General features: G+C 44.3%; 5 protein-coding genes across 8 annotated transcripts in view; 2 read left to right on the top strand and 3 right to left on the bottom strand.

The window, feature by feature from the left end:
* Positions 1–12,299, bottom strand: part of RB195_013232 (uncharacterized protein) — a gene marked incomplete at both ends in the record, with an annotated part of 16,210 nt that extends 3,911 nt beyond the window's left edge. Inside the window, 7 exons of one of the 2 annotated variants that reach the window (XM_064202947.1) lie at positions 4,781–4,862; positions 8,950–9,058; positions 9,141–9,300; positions 9,358–9,568; positions 11,783–11,879; positions 11,934–12,057; positions 12,150–12,299. In XM_064202947.1, coding sequence (XP_064058828.1) covers positions 4,781–4,862; positions 8,950–9,058; positions 9,141–9,300; positions 9,358–9,568; positions 11,783–11,879; positions 11,934–12,057; positions 12,150–12,299 — 933 coding nt within the window. Of the gene's footprint in view, positions 1–2,598; positions 2,787–4,318; positions 4,380–4,780; positions 4,863–8,949; positions 9,059–9,140; positions 9,301–9,357; positions 9,569–11,782; positions 11,880–11,933; positions 12,058–12,149 lie in introns of those variants that run through there. The other variant, XM_064202948.1, reaches the window with a different exon arrangement.
* RB195_013233 (uncharacterized protein) lies at positions 5,069–5,768 on the top strand (the record flags this gene model as incomplete). The annotated part of the gene is made up of 2 exons (XM_064202949.1): positions 5,069–5,171; positions 5,593–5,768. The coding sequence occupies 2 exons, from the start codon at positions 5,069–5,071 to the stop codon at positions 5,766–5,768; spliced, it is 279 nt and encodes a 92-aa protein (XP_064058830.1).
* Positions 12,300–14,630: 2,331 nt separating the features above from the next.
* On the bottom strand, positions 14,631–15,376 carry RB195_013231 (uncharacterized protein; the record flags this gene model as incomplete). The annotated part of the gene is made up of 3 exons (XM_064202946.1): positions 14,631–14,871; positions 14,940–15,121; positions 15,227–15,376. 3 exons carry the CDS (start codon positions 15,374–15,376, stop codon positions 14,631–14,633), a joined length of 573 nt encoding a protein of 190 aa, XP_064058827.1.
* Positions 15,377–15,470: 94 nt separating this feature from the next.
* RB195_013230 (uncharacterized protein) lies at positions 15,471–22,852 on the top strand (the record flags this gene model as incomplete). Of its 3 annotated transcripts, XM_064202945.1 has the most annotated exons (4): positions 15,471–17,816; positions 17,887–21,093; positions 21,235–21,380; positions 22,846–22,852. In XM_064202945.1, the coding sequence occupies 4 exons, from the start codon at positions 15,471–15,473 to the stop codon at positions 22,850–22,852; spliced, it is 5,706 nt and encodes a 1,901-aa protein (XP_064058824.1). The 3 variants fall into 3 exon arrangements, with proteins under 3 accessions (XP_064058824.1, XP_064058826.1, XP_064058825.1); XM_064202944.1 differs by lacking the exons at positions 17,887–21,093; positions 21,235–21,380; positions 22,846–22,852 and having other exon boundaries at positions 15,471–17,867; XM_064202943.1 differs by lacking the exons at positions 15,471–17,816; positions 22,846–22,852 and having other exon boundaries at positions 18,115–21,384.
* Positions 22,853–22,922: 70 nt separating this feature from the next.
* Positions 22,923–24,706, bottom strand: RB195_013229 (uncharacterized protein; the record flags this gene model as incomplete). Its single annotated transcript, XM_064202942.1, has 2 exons — positions 22,923–23,127; positions 24,633–24,706. The coding sequence occupies 2 exons, from the start codon at positions 24,704–24,706 to the stop codon at positions 22,923–22,925; spliced, it is 279 nt and encodes a 92-aa protein (XP_064058823.1).
* Between the last annotated feature and the right edge of the window lie 84 nt (positions 24,707–24,790).

Genomic DNA, 24,790 nt, shown 5'->3' with positions numbered 1-24,790 from the left:
TGTCATCGTTTTTGTGAGGAACTTACCTGTTCTACGGCAGAATCCTCCTGAGTCAGACACCGAAGGCCTTGAACGTAAAAGAGACGTGGACTGCACCTGATTATTTTTGGGAAGTTCCACTTCTTCAATAATGATTTGTTCCTTGGTCGAAGTTAGTTAGATGTGATATCATTTCCTTTTCATGTTATTTGCAGTGAAACTGCTGTTCGCCATATCATATATATATATATATATATATATATATATATATATATATATATATATATATATATATATATATTATATTATATTACGTAATATATATATAATATTATATTACGTAATATATATATATATTATATATATATATATATAATATATATGCAAAATAATAGCGCGCCAGCTATTAGCATTCACAGTACACTGTTACGGCTCTGTTTAAAATACAAATTAAGACCAGAATTTGTAGAATCCGTTGCGGCATAAAAGTATTGGCAGAACTGATAAAACCGTTGATTATGTAAATGGCAAACTTTAATTGATAAATTTCTACTGAAATTCAAAACAGTTCTGAAAACAAATCCTCACATATCATAACTTTAGAAATGGTAGAGATCCTTAAATTTGATGGCATAATAGTCCATATTAATCATGCTATATAATAACGCGCTTAGTCGATATATATATATATATATATATATGTATGAATTCAAAATTGGGTGAGACGAGTCCTACGGCGTCGAATTCGTGCCCAGGAGCCAGACAGCTGTAAAATGAGGTGGGGCGGGTCTCACAGGGTCGGAATGGTGCCGGGAAACTATAGAGTGCGGGCTCCACTGCGTAGGATTGGTGCGCGGGAGTCCCAACGCAGTAGAATGCGTTTCTACGGTTCCTTCTGCTTAAATGCAATACATAGCAGCCAACAGTTTACGCGTGCTGACGTAGAACTTCATTTTTATCACTACGATGGTGACATTTACGTTCCCATTTAACACACCGCCTCTTTTTTAAGTTAGCTGAGAACGGAGAAAACTCGAACTACTTCAAATGATGTTTCCAAATTGTGAAGGTTTGAGAGAAACATATTCTCCAAATATAGAACTAAGCGTTTAGGGGAGATCTTTCATCTATGCTTAAATTTTCGGTGTAAAAAATTGAAGGAAGAGTTGATAGAAAAAGGCAATTCTACTTTCACAAAAATGTCGCTACTGTTATTATTTACTCATTGAAGGCGAGCGAAGCGAACAGCAAAAAAAGCCTGTTCAGGCTATAATATAGTAATAAGTTTATTAAAGTCCCAACCTCCTTTACCCTTCACTCTTGGTACTCTAACTTCTCATAAAAAATATACATAGTGGATTATGGATAACGGATATCATGGATTGTTTATGTGCTTAGCTTCAGAACTCTCTGGCAACATTGCTATACACTAGATTATTGCACATCTGATGTCTGATCCCTCAGGGTTTTCTAAGAACAATCAATGACTGAAATTGTATAATATTTGGATTGCTTAAAGAATAATGCACATTTGTAAAAAAACATAAAATTTTTGTCTTAGTTTCTGTGTCATTTTTGGAGCTTTTCCTCCTAAGAAAGCGTTGCAAGTTTATAGCTTCCATATTTAGTTTGCCATTTATGCATACAGTCCAAAATTTTCCGCTACTTCACTCAGTGGTTTTCGCTCTGATGTGAGTCTATTCTTAATTAATGTCAAGGTGGTATATGTCTTTTTGGCGTGATTTCTTTCTGCACAACTTCCTTGTGCTTCTGTTCTTCATTAATCAGATCTTTAGGTGCTGTTGGTTTTTAGCCTTTTGAAATTTTCACTTGCTTTTTAATCAGTATGATCACAGTTTTGAAAGTATAATTAGGGGTAATTTGAACAGAGAATTGGCATTTGAGAACCAGACAGTATATTATGTAAACAGGACTAAATGTTCATGAAGATGTTGTTGCTTGCAGCACTAGTTTATACATGAACATGACAGTGCCCGTACATCGTCCAGTCGCAGTTTCATTGAGTGATTTGGGCCGACAGAATAGAGAATATTGAGAGGTGCGAATTCCCGAGGAGCACACGAAAATTTTCTCTTCGGCAAATTCGATTGCACCTGCAAGTGGGGTTGCTAAAAGCATTAAGTCAAAAAGACATGCTTATAGTTGCCTAGTGAGAAATTCGAAGTGTTTTTAGAAGATTTCACCAAATGCTCGAAATGTCAAGCACAATCCTGTATACTGTTTATTGATGTATATGAATGCGGAAGATAGTCATTTCCAATCTGATATATAGGACCGCATATGGAAAGTTGTCCTTCACAGCGGTTTACCCATAGTGACGTGAAGGTCACTGTGGGCGTCAAAGTTCGACGCACAGCGGATGTACTGCTACCAGCAGAGTCTTACAGGCTAAGGAGGAGTTGGATCCCGACAATTTGACTTCTCAAAATCGGGACCGTATTTAGCAGTAAACCAAGATATGACTAAGATTCACCTCGTCTTGACAAAACTTGTCGCAAAATAGGCCGCTGATTCGCATGGAATGGCGACTATATGTGGTGAAAGTGTACTGCTGCTTAGTCGACTTGTCGCGAGGGAAAGTCGACTTGCCGCTCCAACATACATGCCTCAGTCCTTTGCACACTGGGCAAAGCCGTGCCAGGCGTCCGACGGTATGCGACCGATGTGAGGCGATCAAGTCTCAGGTTGCTCAGAACGACTTCGGTTCTGGGCCAAAGCGACACTGCACGACTTGTCATGGATATTGTCTCAGACTCTCTACAGCTCGGGAACAGTAACCACAGACCCTGACAAGAATGCATAATCATCAGAGTATGATAAGGTAATCAGATAAGCGTATAAAATTCCACGCCGTTTCTTTCCATTTCACAAAAGACCAGAAGGAGCGGCGTTCGACAGATGAATGAGGGTACAATCGTCCCCCAGACAAAAAGACTCTGGCACAAATGTAGGGAAGTTCATTTTGTCTATCTCGTCGAGGCTCACAAGATCTTGTTGCTTTTTCTGGCCATCCTTTGCCTCCGACCTATGCGCGCGAAAATCCACAAAACATCATCATCTGCCTTTAATCAACATCAGTGGCTAAATCTGAAATGGGCGCAATTATATAAAGAGCGGACGGATTTAATCCGCAAGTGGGCTTTCCAACAATTCGCTATCGGAACTTCTATGCGAAACCTAAGAAAGGTCAAAGAAGAGGCATTATGAACGGGGACCGGAAGAAACGGCATGTTGTTGTCCGCTTCTCGCCTATTTGAGTGGGAATCCTCCTTTCAAGGAGGAAAGAACACTGTTGATTGCCGGTTTACGCGAAAATCGCCCGATAGGACGACTTGAGGACGAGGATCAGCAGCTATTCACCAACCGAATATAGTATATTCTTATCTAGGTAGAAGCATCTTTCTCGTACTAGATCTGATCACTATCTTTTTCGAGTGGAAATACGAGCAGCCTCACGGCCTTCTTTTCAGATGATTATGAGCCTATGTTGAACGCGCCTGATAGCTGCGCAGGACAAACTTGAATCGGATTCCAGCAACTACCAAGGAAATGTTGGAAAGAAGAAGGGTTTTGAGGTTTCATCAAAATCCATTGGAAATTGAGCGGTTAAAAGCAAAAATCAGGTGCAGAAAGGCTTTCCAAAGCGATCTTTCGAAACGCAGGCGGAAGAAAATTCTGGAATCAGCACAAAAAAGATCTATTCTCAAAGAATGACCCAAGGACCTTCGTCAAAACAATATTCCACGAATACCCTCGTTGAGCGAAGACGAAACCCTTTCCTCTTTTCGCAGTGAGATTGAAATGGTCAGAAAAATGTTCTTCTCAAACCACTCAAACCTATTCCGTTCTTCAACTCCTGTGTTAATCCAGATCACCTCCTTTAAAGAGCCTCTACAAAATTTTCTTCCGGCAGTGCGAGTCGTGATCAAAAGCATGGAACCAGACGTAGCTCCTGAATTTCATGCGGTAGATATTTTTCGGGCTGGTGGTCATCTGTTTTACGTAGTTCTAGCGGCGCCATAGCCATGCCATCCTATCCGCAGGCTGAGCGTCTTATAAAGTGGAAGTTTTTGCCAAGGTCATCCTTATGCGGATGTCTAGGACGCTGGGTGAAGCTCAACCTCAAGAACAAGTTGGATTCCGTTAGGTGTTCAGCTAGATGTACCACATGTCAGGGGTCATTTAGGTTTGCCGACCAAGAGAAAGTCTTATACATCTTAAGAACGAAAGCAGTAATGTTAGCGTTAGCCGACCAAAACATGTACGTAAATAAACATAAATCAATAGCTAAAATTGGTGCACCGCTACAATACTATACTTCCATCGCTCCCTTAACCATTGGAAGGAGGGTACGGCAAAACGATACCATATCGCCGAAGCTATATGCGGCTGCACTACAATGGATTATGAAATCACTCCCTTGCGAAGAAAAGGCCAAACATGTCGATGGACGATTCCTGTCAAATCTTCGTTTTGCGGGCGACATCGTTCCCTTTCCGAGAAGCACCGATGAAGCAGAGACGAGGCAGTGAAGGAACTTCTCAAAGAATTGAACGAAGCAGGAAAGAGAATTTTGAATAAGCAGAGAGAAGACATAGTCCATGAAGAACATCTACTGCGAGGGCGGTGTATTGCAACTGAAAAACTTCCAAATCGTGGAAACTTTGTTGCATACCTTGGACGTTCCATCAAAACGAAGGTTGACTTGAAGAAAGATCTGAATAGAAAGCTGAAAACAGCTTGAGCAGCAGTTGCAAACGTCACGGAAGTTACGGACCAACTATCGAATAAAGAGCTCCATCATTTCGGTCCAGTCCAGCGCTATGTTGAGCAGCGGAGACGTGGACATGCCACTGTCATGTCTAAAAAGCTGTCTCAAACTTCTAAACTTCATCCGGTGCACACAATACCTTGCCAGTCTTTGCTACTCCAATTCAACAGAATCGTACCGTCTTTACGGCGCAGCAGAATGTATATGTATATATCGAAAGCTTCATATAGGTGACCCTATCACATTGAGGATCGACGACAGGATCGACCAATAGAACGCTACAGTGGATCCCAAGAGATGCTAAGCTCCTTCGAGGGAGGCCTCCAAAGAGATGGGGGTGATGTGTACGTTGTATGGATGGAGCAGCTAGCAGCTCATGCACTGAAGACGGGCCAGCTGTGTAAGTAAAAGAAATTATCGCTAGAGCAAAAAAATGTTTTAAAAAATGTCGTATTATATCCCGCCTTAAAAGAACCAGTGAATGGAATCAGTGTTTTCTGTTCTACAATGAGCACTCCAGAATTTCGATTTCCAAACTTATTATCCCTACATGATCTGAACATATGTACACGAACAAAATGTGTGTGAGATATCTATTAGGTTGGGTGCTCTCTCTTTTACACACTGAAAAAATTTACATGTGGAAGCTAGAACACGTATTTTTCTGCGGACAAAGATATATAAAAGAACCGAAGAACTGTATCACCGTTGTAATCCAAATGGATCGACGCCATCTCCGAATGATCTAATCGAATACGAGTGTACCCACGCTAGCGTCAACGGCAGGCTTGGGTACTTTCACGTGGGAAACTTCTCTTTAGACGACTCAGCAGACACGAAACATCCGTACCCCGGACCAGCTGGAAATACCGTTGCTGATGCTACTGCACGACAACCATGCTGTCGAAGTCAAAATCTACACGCAGCAAAATCGGGAGTTGTCCGCTGCGATCAGAGAAAACCGACCGAGGCGTGCCGCTGTTCATCTCCTTCATGATAACGCGCGGCCGCATATCGCTGCGACTACACTCAGCCAGATCGATACCCTGGATTAGGAAGCGATAACACATTGTCTCCATTCCTCTAATTCCATACCATCAAACCCTTTATTTTGGGCCCTTCAGCATTCCTTAAAGTCCAGTCTTGCCACTGACCTCAAATCCGCTGTTGAGTTGCTCCTTGAGTCTCAGCTTCCCAGCCTCCAATCCCAGGGAATTGTAACCCTCCCAAAAAGGTTGAACCTTTTGGCAGACAATCATGGTGAGTACACCGAAGGAGGATCATCAATGTGCGATTAACGAGGAATGAAATCATAAAGCGTATACGCGTGTAAAAAAATAAGTAGCCAACCTAGTACATAACTGCGCATAAACGACAACGTTATCGAGTGCTGGGCAAACATAGTAATGTGGAAGTGGCTTTATTCAGTAAAAAACAAGGCCGTTTTCACCGTGTAATTTTATGATACAAAGATAAAAGGGTTTCTGGGTTACTAAGAGGAGTTTTATTTTACTATACATTCTTTGGAATGATAGTGATTCCAAAAGTTTAACGAGATTTGGATGCAAGCAAACAAGGTCTATATGCAAGATTGTGACCTCAGCTCCAGATCCAGCTCCGCTACGCTTCATGATTGCTGAAATCACGTCAGTTTCTTGTGCTGTTTACACAATCTTCTACTACCCAGTCCTTCTTTCCAATGCATTCTTTTCAGCTTTGAACTTTCTACAGAATGGTGAATGAATGACACACACACAATCTCTGCTCTACGGACGTATTTTCATTTAAAAAAATCACAGCTAACGAGCTAAATGCAAGGTGAACGAACAGTTTCGACCACGCAGTCCATAATTTGAAGCTGCAAGAGAATTTTCTTGTTCTACAAACTACGCTGTTCTGCCAACTGAACGCACAACAATAGAACATTAGGTCTTCATGATCAAACACATCTTTTAACATAACAAATCGCTACAGACTATTTTACTTGCGTTTCAGATGGGAACGTGAACGAAAAAACCTTGTAAATTTAGTCCTCACTCACTGGAATCAGTCTTTTGCAGTGTATTAAGAGTCTCACAGCTGCATTTACATTTGCATTCATTAATATACAACTGTATAATATGGAAGGCAAGACAAAAAAAGGAAGTTGACATAGAAAACGAATACTGAGATTACACTTTGATGCGAAAGCTCAGATAGTATGTAGGGATCAGCAATTACATCAACAGTACTTGCTTTGTTACTTTTCTGCCCAGCATACTCGACTTTGTTCTAGGATAATGCACATCACACAAAAAAAATCACATTTCGCGATTCATGTAGATGGTATTTGAAAGGATTGACATCGCTAGCTGGCTAATCAACTGATAACAGTTTCAAAAAAAAATTAGCAAAAATCGATATTTTTGCTGAACGATTATTGTATCTGTTATTAATATATACTGCAACAATGTCGGCAATATTTCATTGAGTTCTGAGAGAGAAAAAGAAATATCAGTTTTAAAAAATATGATTGATACTATTGCATAGCGTTATCAATCGGAACCGTTACAGGCAACTCCGCAGCTAATTTGCGCTAAAAATGCTTATGACTTTTTATAGGTCACGGAATGCACTTTTTGTACAGGCGCCCCGCACTTAAAAGGTTAAAAATGTGTCCGAAGGGCAGAAAAGTTGTCGTTTAACCGATTCTCTGTGAAAAGTGCTGGAAGCCGAATCCATCAAAAAGAGAGCCATAAACACTGTTTGAGAGACACAAGGTAGACAATTTTGAAATCTTAGACAATCTCACAACCTTGCGTTTTGAACTGGCTTTGCGGCTTGAAAAACCCTGAAAAGTTTCTGAATCTGCTCGCTGCAATGATTGAACAATGAACGCCAAAGAGGAATGCTAATTATTCAAAAGAAGTCTTTCCGTATCTAAAGCTGTTTTCCAATCTGCTTACTACTTTACGCCGTTTTGCTAGGAGGAATAATATAGACCTTCTCTGCTCTAAACGCAGTTTGTATGTTTATTTCAACTTTTCAGAAAGAGCTGAGAAATTCCTGTTAGGAAGGAAGAGATATTCTCCAGGTAGATCACACTTGATCTGATTATGTTAACGGAGATCTTGTCGCGGATTCGACGCGACTCTTTTCGCATAATATCTAAAAGACGCGTCGCGCAGACGAGGCAAGGTCTCAACGTTCTCCTCCGTTTCGTGCGCTATACGTTCTGCCCACTTTTGCCTCTATGAAAGTAGCCGTTCTGTGTTTCGAAACTCATTCATCAACATGTCACATGGCAAACGGCAACCGGAACGGACTCAAGGAGCGGATGCGAACACGAACAACCGCGCAACTTTCGAGCACCAGCCAAAAGGAGGAAGAGGAGCTGCAGCTAGTTGGAGGTAACCGGCGTCCATGAGGCTGTCTGGCGGAGTGGAGCACATGCTCCGCGACCAAACTTTGCTCACACTCTGGGTATTTGTGCCTACCGGGCTCATAGTAAGTGGCTGGTTATGCCCCGCCCTTTCTACATTAAATTGTTATGTACACATGTAGTTTGGGATGAAGGTTGAGTAGGTACTCAGAGTTTACTGTATGCAGTTGAGTACACAGGAGCCACAGCAATGCAGTAAGGCAAGGTGGTAGCCTTAGTGCCTCCAATTAAATGTACCCGCGAGGTAGGGCATGAACCATCGACGCCGGTGCAAGTCTGGTTGGCTAGCATTCCCTCGTGCGGAACAACTCTAGCCCCAACGGCCGCAACCGCTTTTCCCCAAGATGGTAGGGTCCCAGAACCTGCGAAACTAGCAGCCGGGAACGCGACAGATCTAAAGGACTCCAGGGGATAAAAAGAACCATGCCCTAGATCATCATCAAAAAGATTTATTAGCTTGTTGGACGACTTTTTTTTCATATTCGTATCTGACAAAACATACTGCTAAATAGAGGACCCTCCAAAAGATCGTCTACCTGTTTGGAAATACTTCGTCAGGAAATGACTGAAGCAACTCCTATACATTCTAACCTCTCTATGAGAGCCTTCTCAAACACCTTCTGTTGGGGTCCACTTCTTCTAGCTTCCTATTCGGCACGATATATATCTGCCAAACCTTGCATTAATAGTATTAGGAGCGTATCGGAGATATTTGTAGGAAAGTTTCGATGAGTTTTCTTCTGAATGGAAACCTCACCTCAAAATGTTTTCCACCTCAGGATCGTCGTGGGCACATTCGGAATAAAGGGGGCCGATACAATAGTTGGCATAAAACCCTTCGGGATACATTATAAATTTGTTCCACCCTGAACGTATTTTTGAATTAGTATAAAATCCAGTTCTAAAAATATTGATGATTGGAGAGAGTGTGAGGATTAAACTGTTGACCTATCTCCGTAAAGTTGACATAATGAAGAATAAGACAGCATTCAACTCTTGGGTTACACTCTGACTGTGGTGGGGCGTCGTAGTACGCAAAATCCAGTTCGGGCGGCTCAACAAATAAATTAAAATATGAGACAGGTTGACTATTCACTGTCACGTCCACCTGCAAGTAGGATAGTGAGCATGACTGCGTTGAAATTGCCGTAGATAATTAAATAACCTTCACTCTATGAAAGAGACGCTTGTTCGAACCCACGTTTGAATTAAACCAACTTTTAGCATTTCGAAGAATTTCGATACGGAGGTTTCGAATAAGGCCAATTTCTTTCCAATCAAGTGTAGCTCTTCCAAGTCTGGTAAAATTTGCTCTCCACCGGCTCACTTCGTAGAGCGTCACCGTCGCATTTATTGGTTCCATGTTTCTTTTAAGGCTGAATAAGTTGGTAGTCTTAAAAAATATTAAACACTCCGAACACTAAAAAAGTACTACTAACTTTAAAAAAACTTTAAAGACTTTAAAAAATGTACTCACAGAATAGGAATGAGGCACTGCTCATCTACACATGGTTCCTATCCCTTGAGTTCTCCTTTTTCTTTGTTTTTTCTCCTTCGCAAACATTTTCGAGTCATGCTTTATTATTGCAGTCAGGTTAGATTTCTGCTAAGGAAATAGAATCTGAGCTACGTGGTTGAAAGTGATAGAACCAATTCTTATCTATTCGGAAAGGAAGTGCCGCAATGTCTGTCTTTCAACAGTTTTTTTTTTGCCACTTCTTCACAACTTCCTTCAACGGTATCCACTTTCAAAAATGAATTCTACATTTAGTGCACCAAGTGGCACACTAACATCGCTCAAAGTAAATAAAGTAAGTAAAACTTAACATACAATGTTCAGTGTACCAGCGAACGGGTATCGCTGTATGTGGATCACCGATATGTATGATTTGATCCACACACAGAATGTCAAGCAGTTATAATTCGCAGAGCGATACAAATAGCAAAACTCATTCATTCCTATTATTCATTGAAAAGATCCTTTTAATTGTGTCCTAAAGCATAATTAGAGAGCGAAGCAGATACTAATGTACACGCAGTAACAACGTCAACAAATGATGATGAAACATTGCAACAGTTCATTCCATAATAAATGAGAAATTTGAATCTTTATATGAGATAAACAAGTAGGGGACTGGTTTCACGTCTATTGTGACAAGTGGACATCTTTTGGGAACAAGGAACGGAACTTTAATATATATAATATTAATGATTCAATATATATATATATATATATTAAAACTGGGAATTTAGACCTATAAATTGGTACTGCATATTCGGTACAGTGACTTTTAACAACAAAAAAAAACTGAAACGCATTCACTTAAGCATTTTTCGTCATGCAACAGTGTGAAGTTCGAGCTATTTCATTTCATAGGCATTCAGAAGCTGAGTACGAATAAACCGAATTCTTTAAAACGAAAACTGCAATACATCGCCATCAATTTGTTCTAATTGGTTTGAGATCACTTTTGTGCCAATTCCGATATGAGATAATACCGAACAAAAAGGAACTGAGGATGAAGCGTTAGGGTTCAAGACTAATCATTCCTGGGAGAATCGAAACTATCACTGATCGTAGCACTGACAAGACCGGACCAAAGAGGGTGTGACTTGTCATACCGCCACAATCATTTAACGCCAACTTTTTGTATGTTGATGTATGAATTTACCTCACATTGCAATAACTCAACACCTCAAATAATGCACTCGTTCTCAAACATAGCTATAGAAGCTGAAAATTCATCTCCTAGTTATTCTTAGTAATCTTCAGTGGTCAAAGCTACATTCAGAGTAGAACGTGAGCTAGTGATCTCAAACACAGGGTGTCGATGAAATCATGGTGCACTTTCGACCGGCCACAGAATCGCAACAAAACAAGATAGAAATATGAAATCTTCACCAAGTAGGACGAAATTCTTCAAGGATTCCGTAGTATGATGCACGAGCGTGTGCGCACACACTTGATGACGACACACCACGAACTAGGCAGCAGCGGTTCAGTCCTCGTGTTCCTGGATACAATATTTTCCCAGCGGTGGATAGGCAGAGGTTTAGTTAAGCGATGGATAGCCCGATTCCCGGATTTGACCCCTTAGACTTTCATTTGTGTGGTTGTGAACCAGCATGTGTACAGTGAATGTATCCACAGTATTAATCATTTGAGACAGAGAATCACAGACATTATTCACCCTTTACACCAGACGTCCTTAATCGTTGTGAGAAGAATTTGAGCATCGTTTAGATGTATGTAGGAGACAAATGGAAGCCACATCGAACTGCACTGAATAAGGTAAGAAAGTTGAAGGGTTCTCTTACTATTTTGTGAAGATTTCACAAAAGGTTTTGAAGGTATTTCGTCGCTTTCTTGTAAAGCGCACCACGACTGTACGGGGACCCTGCATGTGCTCCGTTTGAGAGTAGGGACTCTTAAATATACATGAGGAAATGCCGGAAAGAAGCACAATCGCCGACATTCTGACGTTTCGTGAAATGCCTTCGTTATTACAGTAATATGAAAGCAATAGACAAATAGCTTGCAAATAGTAATTCAAACATGACTGCGTAACACTCACTGAATCATTCCTCACCTCATACTGAACTTTGCAGTTGCAGCTGGAGTTCGAGGATCAATAAGATATGTAAAACAATCAGAAACTTCGGATGAGTCCATTAGATGACATACACCTAACAAATGAAAAAACTCTGGAAAGAAACGTTTTCTGTGAACTCATTTCTTACCATCTGGCGTTGTTGTCACAATACTTTCGCCAATTTTATCCTGAATTATAGTTCCATCATGCATACTTTTTGTTCCTTGATTAGCGCTATGTAAATGCACTTCGCTCATTATCATTGCTTTCACCTACAAAAGTGGAGTACATTCACGGTGCATCGGCACTTTCGCGTATTCCTATATTATCTGGTATCTGCTAACTAATTTGTGACTTTTCTTGCCTTCTCGCTTATCTCCCTGGAATTCATGCGAACTGTGGCAGATCGTGCATAGGACAATTGCATCATAGCACTAGCTAAGAGTAATAGCAAAAGGATCGAGACAGTGTTAACAGCTGTCATCTCGGCGGATAGAGCATATCTAGATAGCATATTCTCTAATAAATGAAAGGTTAAGTGACGCTGATAAGATTATGCTGCACACCAGAAAAGAAAACAATGTGAGTGCTTCAGATGGTGACAGAAAGATTCTTACAATATCGGACACCAGAGACATTATTCTTTACCAGCAATGACATGGAAGGCACATAAAACATCAGGATACCAGTCAGCCTTATCGCTCCTCGAAAGAAAATTGTGTTGCTTCTCCGAAACAAAATAGTGCAAAACATAATTCTGTTTGAAGAGTTATGAATCATTTTGTATGCGTTCATTGTTGTTAAGAATTGAATGGGGAACACTCTTACTCCCCTAACCATCTAAGACGTGGTATTTTTAAATGGCTTACTCTTATGTAAACAAATATCAAAACAAAATTATTCAGTGTTAACATTTTTACCGAAAGAACTTATGACAAACGGTCCAAAACGTTATTCACATGATTCAAAAACTCTCAGGTTAACACTAGGACAGCTTCAACTTCACCAAAGAAGTTCTCTTCTCCTGGTTGAGACGGCACGTGCAAAATCACGTGATTGGCTAAATTATCAGTGCAATGAAACAGACTTTTTTAAGTGAAAAGGACATAGTTTCCTCGGAAAATGCTATCTTCAATTCCAATCATTCTAGTTGAATGTCCTATTCTATGTTGATTCCTGAAGTTTTGCAGATACGAAGCGTGTCAGATGTCGTTAGGTGTAATGGGATCAATCTGATTGCTTTATAATATCGGCACATTAGATTGACCTTTTGGGGCCCTTCTGGACGCTATTTTTCCTTATATGACCCTTACGCCTTCATGGACGCCCCTACACTTTCCTCACCCGATCTCACAGTTCATCCGATCTCATCCGATTTTACAGTTTCCTTGTGCGAATGCATCAGGAAACTGTGACATAGGATGCAATCTGACACTGTGGGTTCCGTTTCGTTACTTTCTACCGTAACAGTTCAGAGCGTATGTAACACACCTGGTATGAGGTTCCGCTGTGTCTGTGCGAACGAGCGGAGGTTCGAATCTGCCCTAGTCCCTCCCGATCCCTCCGGGACCTATGGATCGAGGAGTAAATATGAATCACTTCCAGAAGCCAGCGCCTCAATTGAACCTATTTCTTTCACCTTTCCTCCTGTTAACTATATCGGTTGTTTTCTTCGAATTAAGCCGCTCTTAGACTTCTGGAGTTGACGGTGCGGGACTTAGAAATGCTGTTCAGTCTGAACCTCTTCATTTTGATCAAAGAGAATTTATAAACAATTTTATTCGATCGCAATTATTAATAAATTGAGAAATTTCAACCTGACATCACAATGAGCATGACTAGAACGAATATCACAGAACAACATAAATATAACCCAATGAATATAAAATTAATACAATTTGATTAAATTCATACTGCCTCCTTGAGTTATATTCTTTCCGAACCCGTAGACATCATGACACAATGTCTGAAAATGTCTGATTAACTTTGCGCCTAGTGAATTTTACCTATTCTATGTGTTGCATTCAGACATTTGTACAATGTGGGACCCCTGTACACTCAGAATTTTGGAATGACAATCTTGGTAAAAGGACGCGAATCCAAAAATGCATCAGCTGTTTGAAAATAATGGTTAAATTTCCTGTCTTTAAAAAAATGCTCACAAAAAACTTTGGCGTCGCTCCTATCTAACAATACGTTATAACCGAGATTAGTTTGCAAGACTTGTGGTTTGTGCAAATGTGGTTATGAAAACGCGAAACTTGTCGTGCCCGGCACGACTTTCCCGGCCAGCCGGCCGCCGTTCTCGCGCGCCGCGTGGGAAACCCTGCCAATGGCAATGTATTACGGTAGCGTTCCCACGCGGCAGCCATATATAAGGGCTGGCACCGAGCAGTCGGGGTTCCAGTTCCAGTTTTCTTTCGCCACTCTCCCGATCTCGGACCAGTCTCTTATTTGCATTATTCATGGTGTCGTGTTGCGTCGCGTTATATTCCGTCTCGTTCGATAGCCGCACCACCACACCACCGCAACAACCCTATCCCTGGCTGGCTGCCCACGGGGTCCGAACCGCAACCCTAAACCATCTGCCGCCGAGAGCCACCTAACCATCTAGCCATGACTGGCCCCTTATTTGATCCACCTTTATGTCGTGTATATTTGTGCGTGCCGTGTCGTGTATTGATGTATTAAGGATAAACCCTAGTTGTAAAACCCTTGTAACCGCATTGCACCCTAGGAACCATATTGGGGCGTGGGATCAAGGGGGCAGCCCCGAGGCCCCCAAAGGGGGAGTCGGGGCAGGGGGGAAGGGACCCTCGGATCGAGCCCGCAGGGTTCGGAGGGGCTAGGCCGCCATACGGCGACTAGCCCAGCGCAGGGCCCCTCCGGATCCGGGCAGTCGGCCCTGGGTCCCCCCACCGATGCCCGCTGCTCCTACTCGGAGCGGACCCGGGGCACGACAATGGTGCATCGGCGAACCGAGCCCGTTGTCGTGCGCTGGGCGATCCCGTAGGGGCACTCGCTGCCCTACGCTGCCCATGACGTGCCGGGTGCCCATCAACAGTGGGCTGGCACTGCACTCGAGCCTGGGGGTTGGGCTTGCGAGTGTAAGGGTTCATGTGCGAGGGTCACGACTGGGGCTATTGCATCCCACATGTAGAGGACTGAACCAGGGTTACCCTTAGGGTTGGTGGCAGCAATCCTAGGGGTATAATCTCCATAGCGGTAGTTGCCCTGGCACTCCTGCGCGCACGCATTTTGGGATGTAGGCTCCTTAAGCGCCTTGCGGATAGTGCAGCTTGTAGGAGGGAAGGCGTAGTGGGTCCCGGTGGGAACCTAGGATCGGAAGTCGCACACCACTAGCCTATGGCTCTCACAAGCCGCATATCCGCACGCGCCAGACCGATGATCTACCTATGGCCCTTGCATCCGCGAACCCACATCCTCATCCCCTCGTTTGTAGTGTTGGCACTTTGTTGTTGTGGCATTAGCCACTCTGGGTCCTTGTGTGCCCGTTGACGGGGTTCCTCTCTCCTGTCGCAGATTCCCCGCCTCTGTGCTGTCCGTGCTCCCACGTCCCAACCACACCATCTTTCACCGCATGTCCGTGCATCGTATACCCTACATGGCAACAGCATATTATATACGACATTTTTAGGTGGTATCACTCTACGATACGGCTATCATGTCTACGCTCCGTGGCTGCAAAGCACGCTTGACCAACGCGATCAACAATTTGACGCGGCTGGTCAACTCGGCGAATTCCAACTACCCAACCGTCTTCCGTTCGGACGCCCACCCGGCAGTACAGCTCCGCACTCTCCAGCGTCGAATCGAGGACATGGGAAACGCTAAGATCTCCATTGAAATAGCATTGGAGACATTCCAACAGCGCCATGAACATGCCATAAGCTTTATCGAAAACCAACCAAACGCCATAGAGCTTATGGACACTTTTGACATCTACTGGCGCGATCACAAAGGTGACGAAATGGAACCAACCGCAACCGCTACCATCTTTGCCCTTGACGATCTTATCCGCAAGGAAACCGAACTTGCGGATATGCTTCGCACCACCATAAGCGCATCCACCACACCACAATATAACCCTACTAACACCACTGATGAGCCGATGGATGTCACATCCATCAGAAACCCTACCCTAACACCACCGCATATGTCCGGAGGCTCATCACCACCATACCCTGCTGCGGATACCATGAATGTACAACTCCGCAAGGTAGAGCTGCCTACCTTTGATGGGGATTTCTCCACCTATTACGATTTTTGGGCCAAATTCAAGACCGCGGTCCACGACAATCCATCCCTATCCACCGCTGCCAAATTTATCCATCTTAGTAGCAGCCTTAAAGGTAGCGCCGCACTTGTTGTACAGGGGTACGACATAACCGATCCCTCCAACTACCACCTAGCCATTGAAGCCCTACGCAGACGGTATGACCGTCCGCAGTTCACCCATAATTTCTTTTTGCAGAAATTAGAGAACTTGCCAGCGTCGTCTGCCGCCGCTTCATCGCAGAGGGACACGTTATGCCAGATCCAAGCATGTATCCTGCAGCTCAACCGCTTCGAGGACACGTCAACATCGCTATCGCTCAAGAAGCTCATTCGCAGCAAGTTCCCACGAGAGACTCAGCTGGAAGTGAACAGGATGGAACACCGGTCAGGTACGATTTGGAAGATGCATGAGTTTCTTGCGGGTATTGATGTGTTTATCCAAGAACTTGAGAAGCTTGACGATAGCCACTGTCCTCCACTTAGCCACGATCAACCCTATTCCGCATTATCCACCACATACCGCAACCGCTCACCATCTCCAGAACCACTTTATGATCCGCATAGATGTTGTTTCTGCGGGTCGAGGAGCCATCGCTCGACCCGCTGCACCACATCTATGCAGACCTACGTTCGCCGTATGATAGTCCGGAACCTGAACCTCTGTTGGAAATGTGTCCAACCAGGGCACATGGCCAACTCTTGCCGGGCTCCGAACTGTCGTTACTGCCAACGTAACCATCACACCATTCTTTGTTCGTATTCATCTGTTTCGCGTTTTTCTCGTGATAGGTCTAGGCGTTCTAATGATAATCGTCGTAATAGTCGTAATAGTGTTCGTTATGATCGATATACTTATCGTTCTCCCCGCGGACGGTACCCTTCTAGGGAATCGTCCCGGGAAAGAAGTTCTTCACGCTATTCCTCTTCATCGTACGATTATCCCTATTCACCATCTAGGCGCCATCCCCGCGATAGAGACTACCACCATCAGTCTCATCGCAACCATTCTCCCTATCGTAGATCTGAACGTGATTCAGAGCGAATGCGCCACCGCAACCAACGCCACCACTCACCGTCTCCATCTTCACCACCTTACGGGGTCAGATTTCGTGCTAATCCGCGCGATAGTCTCTCACCCGTACGCCGCAGAAACCACTCCAGCCCAGAATCCAGTAGCCATGTCGCCGATACGGACGACGAGATGCGTAACGCTCTTGATTGCCGTCCGGTCGACGACCCCACCACCCTTACCACCTCATCCAACCACCAACGCCCTCTTCTTATGACTGTTAAGGCTCACATTCGTAATCCTAAGACGAAGACCCTTGAAACGGTCAACGTCATGCTGGATTCAGGAGCCCAAAACAGCTTCATAAGCAACGCAGCCACTAAGCGCCTATCCCTTAAACCCTACGACCACAAGCCGCTGACCGTCATCGGATTCGGAGGTCATCGTTCGACCCAAGAATCCGGTACAGTCGACGCCACCCTCTTAGATGCCGCAAACAAACCATTCCCCGTAACCCTACGAACTCAGGAAGTTCTAACTTCCCAGTTCAAACCATATCGTCTCAGTAAAGAAGACAAACACGCACTCCGCACATTCCGCATTAACCCAGACAGCCTTACCATCAGTCGCCACGTTACGCCAGATATCCTGCTGGGTATCGACTACTTCTGGGAGGTCCTGAAAAAGGACTCACCGAAGCAGCTACCCTCAGGATTGATGCTCGTTAACACGCGATTCGGGCCAGTTGTCTCGGGTTCAACCTTTTTTCGTTGATTTACTGAGACAATCGCAGAACCATCTAACCACATCACCATCTACACCACCTCGCTCTGAAGACGACATCACCCGCCTATGGGACCTCGACCGTTTAGGCATAACCGAGGATCCCGATCCCTCTGTCGACAAGGAGGAGGACGCCCGGATCCTGAAACGTTTTCAGGATACCGCCCAGGTGATTGACGGCTACTTGCACGTTCAATTTCCCTGGAAGTCATCCCATCCTCGCCTTGCCGACAACAAAATGTTAGCCCTTAAGCGTCTTCAGAGCCAATACCGTTCTTTCCAAACCAAACCAACCCTTTGGAAAACATATACCGCAACCTTTACGGACTACCTGGAGCAGGGCATAATAGAGGAGGTCGACGAGCATCAGTTCGACGACCACAGAGTCTATTATATCCCGCATCAGGCAGTCATAAAGGAAACATCGGCCACCACTAAATTGAGAGTCGTGTTCGATGCGTCCTCCCACTACAGAGGCGCACCGAGCTTAAACGACTGTCTCCACTCTGGCCCCGCAATCCTACCAGACATGGTAGGAATCCTCCTCCGTAGCCGCTTAACACCCTATCTCCTTATTGCCGACGTAGAGAAGGCTTTCCTTCAGATTCGTCTACAACGTAATCAACGGGATGCCACTCGTTTCCTTTGGCTTCGCAACCCTAACCTACCACCAACTGCGGATAATCTTCGGATCTTCCGGTTTACCCGCGTACCATTCGGTATAACCGCATCACCATTCCTTTTAGCCGCATCCATACTGTATTACCTCCATCTTGAACCATCGAAGCCGCTCCACAAGGAGATCGAGGACAACATCTACGTCGACAACATCCTTCTTAGTGCCTCGTCCGAGCGACAAGCCATTAAGAAGTACCGCTCTTCCAAATCCCTATTCAACTCCATGCACATGAACCTTCGAGAGTTCTTGTGCAACTCCAACACCGTTAACCAGTCCATTGAGCCATCTGATCGAGTCAGGAATCCATCCTCCGTGAAGCTCCTTGGTATTCCCTGGAATTCACGCACCGACACCCTTCTCATACCACTTAAAACCGCATCCGCGAATGTGTACTCGAAGCGCACAGCGCTCAGTGCATGTTCATCCACCTTTGATCCACTTGGTCTTCTCACACCATTCTTAGTGCCCTTCAAGGTATTCATCCAGGACATCTGGAAGAAGGAATACCAGTGGGACACTCCATTTGACCAAGAGGACCATCAGCGATGGGACGAATTGGTCCAGCAGCTCAAACATCCGTTGCCACCAATTCCACGTTTCATCGCTTCCGCAAACCGCAACACCACTTATGAGCTCGCAGTCTTTGGAGACGCCTCACAACGTCTCTTTGCCTGTTGTGCTTACCTTATTAGCCGCTCACCATCAACCACTTCTTCACAGCTAATCATGGCTAAGTCATTGTTAGCAACGGCTAAACTCCAGATGACTATGCCACGATTAGAGTTGCTCGCATCCCTAATAAGTGTGCGTCTAGCACGCTTCCTCCATCACCAACTCCATCTTAAAATCCGCACTATCCACTTCTTTTCTGACTCGAAGATAGCGCTCCATTGGATCCACTCATCTCGTCCACTTAAACGGTTCGTTCAGAATCGAGTGAACGAGATCCGCACCATTTTAACCACTTTCCACAAGACAGACGTTCAGACGAAGTTCTACTATGTGCAGTCAGACTCTAATCCAGCTGACTGTGCAACTCGTGGACTTTCGACCGCTGACGCTGTTAACCACATCTGGTGGCATGGACCATCTTTCCTTTGTTCTCCACAGTCGGATTGGCCTAAGGCCGATACGGACTTTGCCCTACCTCAGGATCTTTGTCCTGAGGCGGAGCACGAGTTTCAGGCCCTTAGTGTCCTTCCGACACAACCATATGAATCACCACTCCGCTTCCGTGCCACTAGTAGTTACCTTAAGCTCATTCGTTCAACCGCGTATGTGCTTAAGTTCATCAAAGCCCTATTCCTAAGAAGCCGCATCCGCAATTACACCCTTAACCTAGCCACTGTTGTACTGTCCAAGGACGTTTCAGCCTCGGAGATCACCAACGCGGAAACTCTCCTCATTATGGAGCATTACCGCGAGGGTGAATCCACGTTGAAACGACTACCATTGGATAAGTACAACGCTCACCGCGCTGCAGATGGATTGATCCGATGTCCGAATCGATTAGACCATGCTCGGACTTCGTCTCAGTCATCTGCACCTATCCTTCTTATTCCGGAGCACCACTTTGTCCATCTTCTCGTTATGTACCACCACAAAACCAGGTTCCATTCAGGTGTTCATGCCACAATAGCCGCTCTCCGCACATCATATTTCATCCCTTCCATTAAAACCACCGTCACCAGAATCCTTCGGCTCTGTACAGTATGTAGAAGAGCCCAAGGACACGCTTACCGCTATCCTGAGATGCCTAGTCTCCCTCCGGAACGAGTCAACCGCTCTAGACCGTTCCAGAAGGTTGGACTAGACTACTTAGGACCACTTTACTATAGAGATCAGCTCCATTCTCAGGCCAAGATTTGGATCTGTCTCTTCACCTGTATGGCAACCCGCGCTGTACATCTCGAGTTAGTCCACAACAACACCGCATTCGAGTTTTTACTCGCCTTTCGCCGTTTCATTGCTCGCAGAGGCACTCCGGACCTCATTATCAGCGACAATGCCACCACTTTCCGCTCAGCCAACGATTCCCTACAAAGCACCATCTATAACCGCAAAGCCATAGAAAAGATATCCACTCAACTCGCCAACCGCAAGATCGAATGGAGGTTCATCACTCCTCTTTCCCCATGGAAAGGAGGATTTTATGAACGTCTAGTCGGTCTCTTCAAATCCGCATTCAAAAAAGCCATCAAACATACCCTATTACCACTTTCCCAATTTCAGACCCTGGTTGCAGAAATTGAAGCAGTGCTCAACTCCAGACCACTTTTATCCATCAGTGACACATCATCTTCACCGCATGTCCTTCGACCAATAGATTTCGTCTCACCGCAAGTGGAACTCCAATTACCATCTCCGCACCACAACCCTCTCTACATCCCTCCAAACCGTCTTTCCGAATGGTACAAGGAGACACTTGCCGTATTGAACAACTTCTGGGACATTTGGTACAAGGACTACTTATCCGCAATATCCGCACGTCACCAACACCGTATCCATCAAGGAAGGTCCAGTCCACTCATTCCATCGGTAGGAGACGTTGTTCTCATTGCCGATAAGAATGTTCCACGTGGACAATGGCCTTTAGCCATCATAACCACTATCCACCGCACCAAATCCAACATACCCAGATCAGCCACTGTCCGCATTGCAAACGGTCATGAGTTGCAGAGATCGATCAATCAACTACATCCATTGGAGATTTCTGCAAAGGAAGACCCACGACCGAAGAAGAGCCGCCAACAACTGCAACCCACACGGATCCAACCACCACGAGCAGCCAAACGGGTACGATTCGCACTTGGTACGAAGCGAGCGTGAGTATTTACTTCCTTTAGTATTTTGTGCTTTTTGTTTTCTCGTTTGATGCTTTTTACACTTTTAGTTTGATGTCTTTTTTGCTTTCGGTGCCATTTCCATTGCATTTTGTTCCATTTCACCATTTCTTGTATTATTGTGTTTTATCCCTTATTACCACGTTTAGCCACGTTTTCCCATGTTTTACCATTTATTTCCATGTTTTCCACTTAATTACCACTTTATTCCACCATTTTTTGACCCTTCCGCATCCTTCCGCACCCTTCCGCATCCTTCCGCACCCTACCGCATCCCTCCGCATCCTTCCGCACCCTTCCGCGTCCTTCCGCACCTTACCGCATCCATCCGCATCCTTCCGCACCCTGCCACATTCTTCCGCATACCAACGCACCCTTCCGCATCCCACCGCATTGCACCGCATTGGTCTGCGTCCTAATCCGCATCTATACCCTTTCGTCGACTGTACAGCCATTTCTTACTCACCCTCGAGTTTTTGCGCTCCAATCCACCTTCTCCGTCTAGGACCAGTATTACGGTAGTTAGCGTACCCTTGTCTGCATAGATTGTGAAATCCATCTTACTCTTGGCGTCACCGTCGCAACCGCACGTAAGCCACCTTTTTTCATCTACCTTTTCACTTTTTTGTGTTCCCTTGTATCGTACTCGTGTTTATCATTCCTTTTACCTCTATTGCAGCACCTCTATCACTCATTTCTCGTAACCAATCTCTTCCGTTTTTCACTTCCTTTAGATTCTCCCTTTTATCATACCTTTGTACATTATGTTTTTCTTCCTTTATTATTATCATTTAGTCATTTCTGTTTTTCTTCTTCCTTTATTATAGTGTTTAGTTATATGTTTTTCTCGTATTATATTACTCATTATTTTAGATTTGTAGTCTAACACTCATCTTTTTGAAGTTTTTTCTTATTTCGTAATATCTCTATAGTTATTGCGCAATAGCGCCCCGCCCTTTATTTCCTTACATAGAAGTCATTCTTTTAGGTTTATTCTTTGTTATTCTTTGTCTAATCTTTATCTTTTCCCTTCTTAGTTGCCCTTTCCATCATCCCATTACTAACCACTTTACCACGCACAACGCCATCTTACCACGCCACAACCACATACCATCTTATATCAACACATCGTACCACAAACCACATATACCACCTTTACCATCTCCAGTCAACCACCACACGGCAACATTCCATCTACCATCTCATCACGACATAATAAACCATCTTCATCACCGCACTTACCACCATACTCACCACCACCACAGTTGTACGGCCCAATTTGTGAGGGAAGGGACCAATCAATGACCCCCCTTCGTTTGCTTGACGCCATCTTTCGACATGGGACTTCCACCCCCCTCAGGAAAAACCGCAGTGAGGAAGCTAAATTCTTCCTCACAACCTCACCATGGCCCTCCTAGGAAAATCCATCAATTTCTTCATGTTCCAGGTACTAGTTGGGTCCCACTGTCCACCGTCCATGTATAGCCACCGTCATGTCGAGCCGCTGTTGTCGAGCCGCTGCCGTCATGCCTCACCACTTAACCCATGTCGAGCCGCTGAACCCATGTCAAGTCGTTGTTGTATATGTCGAGCCGCTGCACATCGCCGTCTCCTCCTATTCAACGTCGTCTTCATGGTCAACCACTTGTCGAGCGAATCAGTACAACGCCACGAGTCGTCTACGTCGTCATCAGGCAAGACCTTTGCCTGCGGGCATACACCTGCCGTCCTGTAGGGTAGTCTTAGGTAAGCATGGGCGGCAGCTAGACTCCCCCCTTCCCCCCCACCCCCCTCCCCCCCCTAACATCCATTCCCCTTTTTTCCCCCCCCCCAACCTAATTCCCCTTCTTTTTTTTTTTTGTTTAAACTAAACCCCTTTACCTCCCACCCAACCCCAAAGGGGGGGAGAAACCCCCCAAGGCCCCCCCCGCGACACCCACGAACCCCGCCCTCCCCCCCGACCCCCTCTCCGCCCGGGGCACGACACATATTCGATATTACTGATTTGCCTAGACGTATTGATATAAGGATGCCAACTAGTTTTAGACTTGGAATAGTTTGTCGGCACTTTCTTGGTGGAAGCTTTGTTTTTCCACTAAATGACGAAACAGAGGAGCCAGGAGCCGATTATTGACATCTTCACAAAGTTTGTTCCATCCTTCACAAATAGCTAGATCAACAACGTCTTTCCACTATAGATCCTTATGCTCGAACACTTCTTTCCCACTGATTTAAATTTGACCCGTAAAGGCTCAGGAATGCGATGGGGTCACAAATCCAGTTTATTTGGCTTTTGATTTGATTTTCCTTTTTTGTAAAATGAATGACGGGTCGGAACCGTCTCGTAACTTTGAAATTATCTTAGATTCCATTGAATTCGACACTAAGGAATTTTTGAGGACCATTTTCCAGTCTATCAATCGATATTCGAGAGTTATTCTCATTTTAACTAGACGCATATTCTCAAATTCATTTCGACCTTCGCGAATAATATCTTAGATTCTCCATAATTTTGTGAAGCTTCGTCTACAGTGTCGGCTGTTTTGATGACATTATCGACGTATAGGTTCTTGGTGGTTTCAGCGGCAAGATCCATGTTCTGGCTCTTCAAAAATGACGTCAAAGACATATTCAGAATGCTTGGAGATGCCGTTACTCGGAAAGTGAGTCTTTTGAACCCGTAGTGTAACAGTTTATCTCTGGTCGGTGGGAGGTACATTTTCTTCAGCCACAAAAATCTGCACAAGTCTCTGTTTGAGGGGAATAAGTGTATTTAAGTAAATGCGGCCTCAATATCGCAAATAAGAATGATTTTGTTGCATCTTGATGCTAACAATATGTTGTGATTTTTGTCAATGAATGGCTCTCTTATGTTGATTACCTCATTTAACGATAGCTTTCTCTTTCGTTTTGAGAAAGCATCAAAGACTATTCTCAAAGGTGTTTTCTTTTGAACAGTGAGTAGTGCGCTTTACCCCTATTTTGTTCAAAATTCATCTGACTTCGTCTAATCGAGCACTTATGATAAACATGAGGTCATTTGCCTCTCCAAACGCTACTTGCGACTGAGATTCATCTTCAATTTGCTCTATTTCGAGCATTAAATCCTTCAATTAAGATTTATTCTTGCAATTCTTATATTCGTTTTATAATTTCTACCGTTATTAGTTGTCTTCTTTAATCTCCCTAGTACCGTCCTGTAAGAGGGTAATTGCAGGCCTAAATTTTTCGTACCTGTCTTCGTCTACGGTAGGATAATCAGCTTTTAATGTGTACTCCTTGTGTCTGGATACAAGATTTTCGAGCATTGGTGCACTCAACACGATTCTTGTTTTGTGGAAATGAAGAGCAATATCTTTCTATTGGCCAGACTTTCCAAAATTTACTCTGCT

This window comes from Necator americanus, chromosome V, assembly GCF_031761385.1.
Source record: "Necator americanus strain Aroian chromosome V, whole genome shotgun sequence".
NCBI lineage: Eukaryota > Metazoa > Nematoda > Chromadorea > Rhabditida > Ancylostomatidae > Necator > Necator americanus.
The sequence above is the reverse complement of the archived record's forward strand: the minus strand, read 5'-3'. Positions and strand labels throughout refer to the sequence as shown.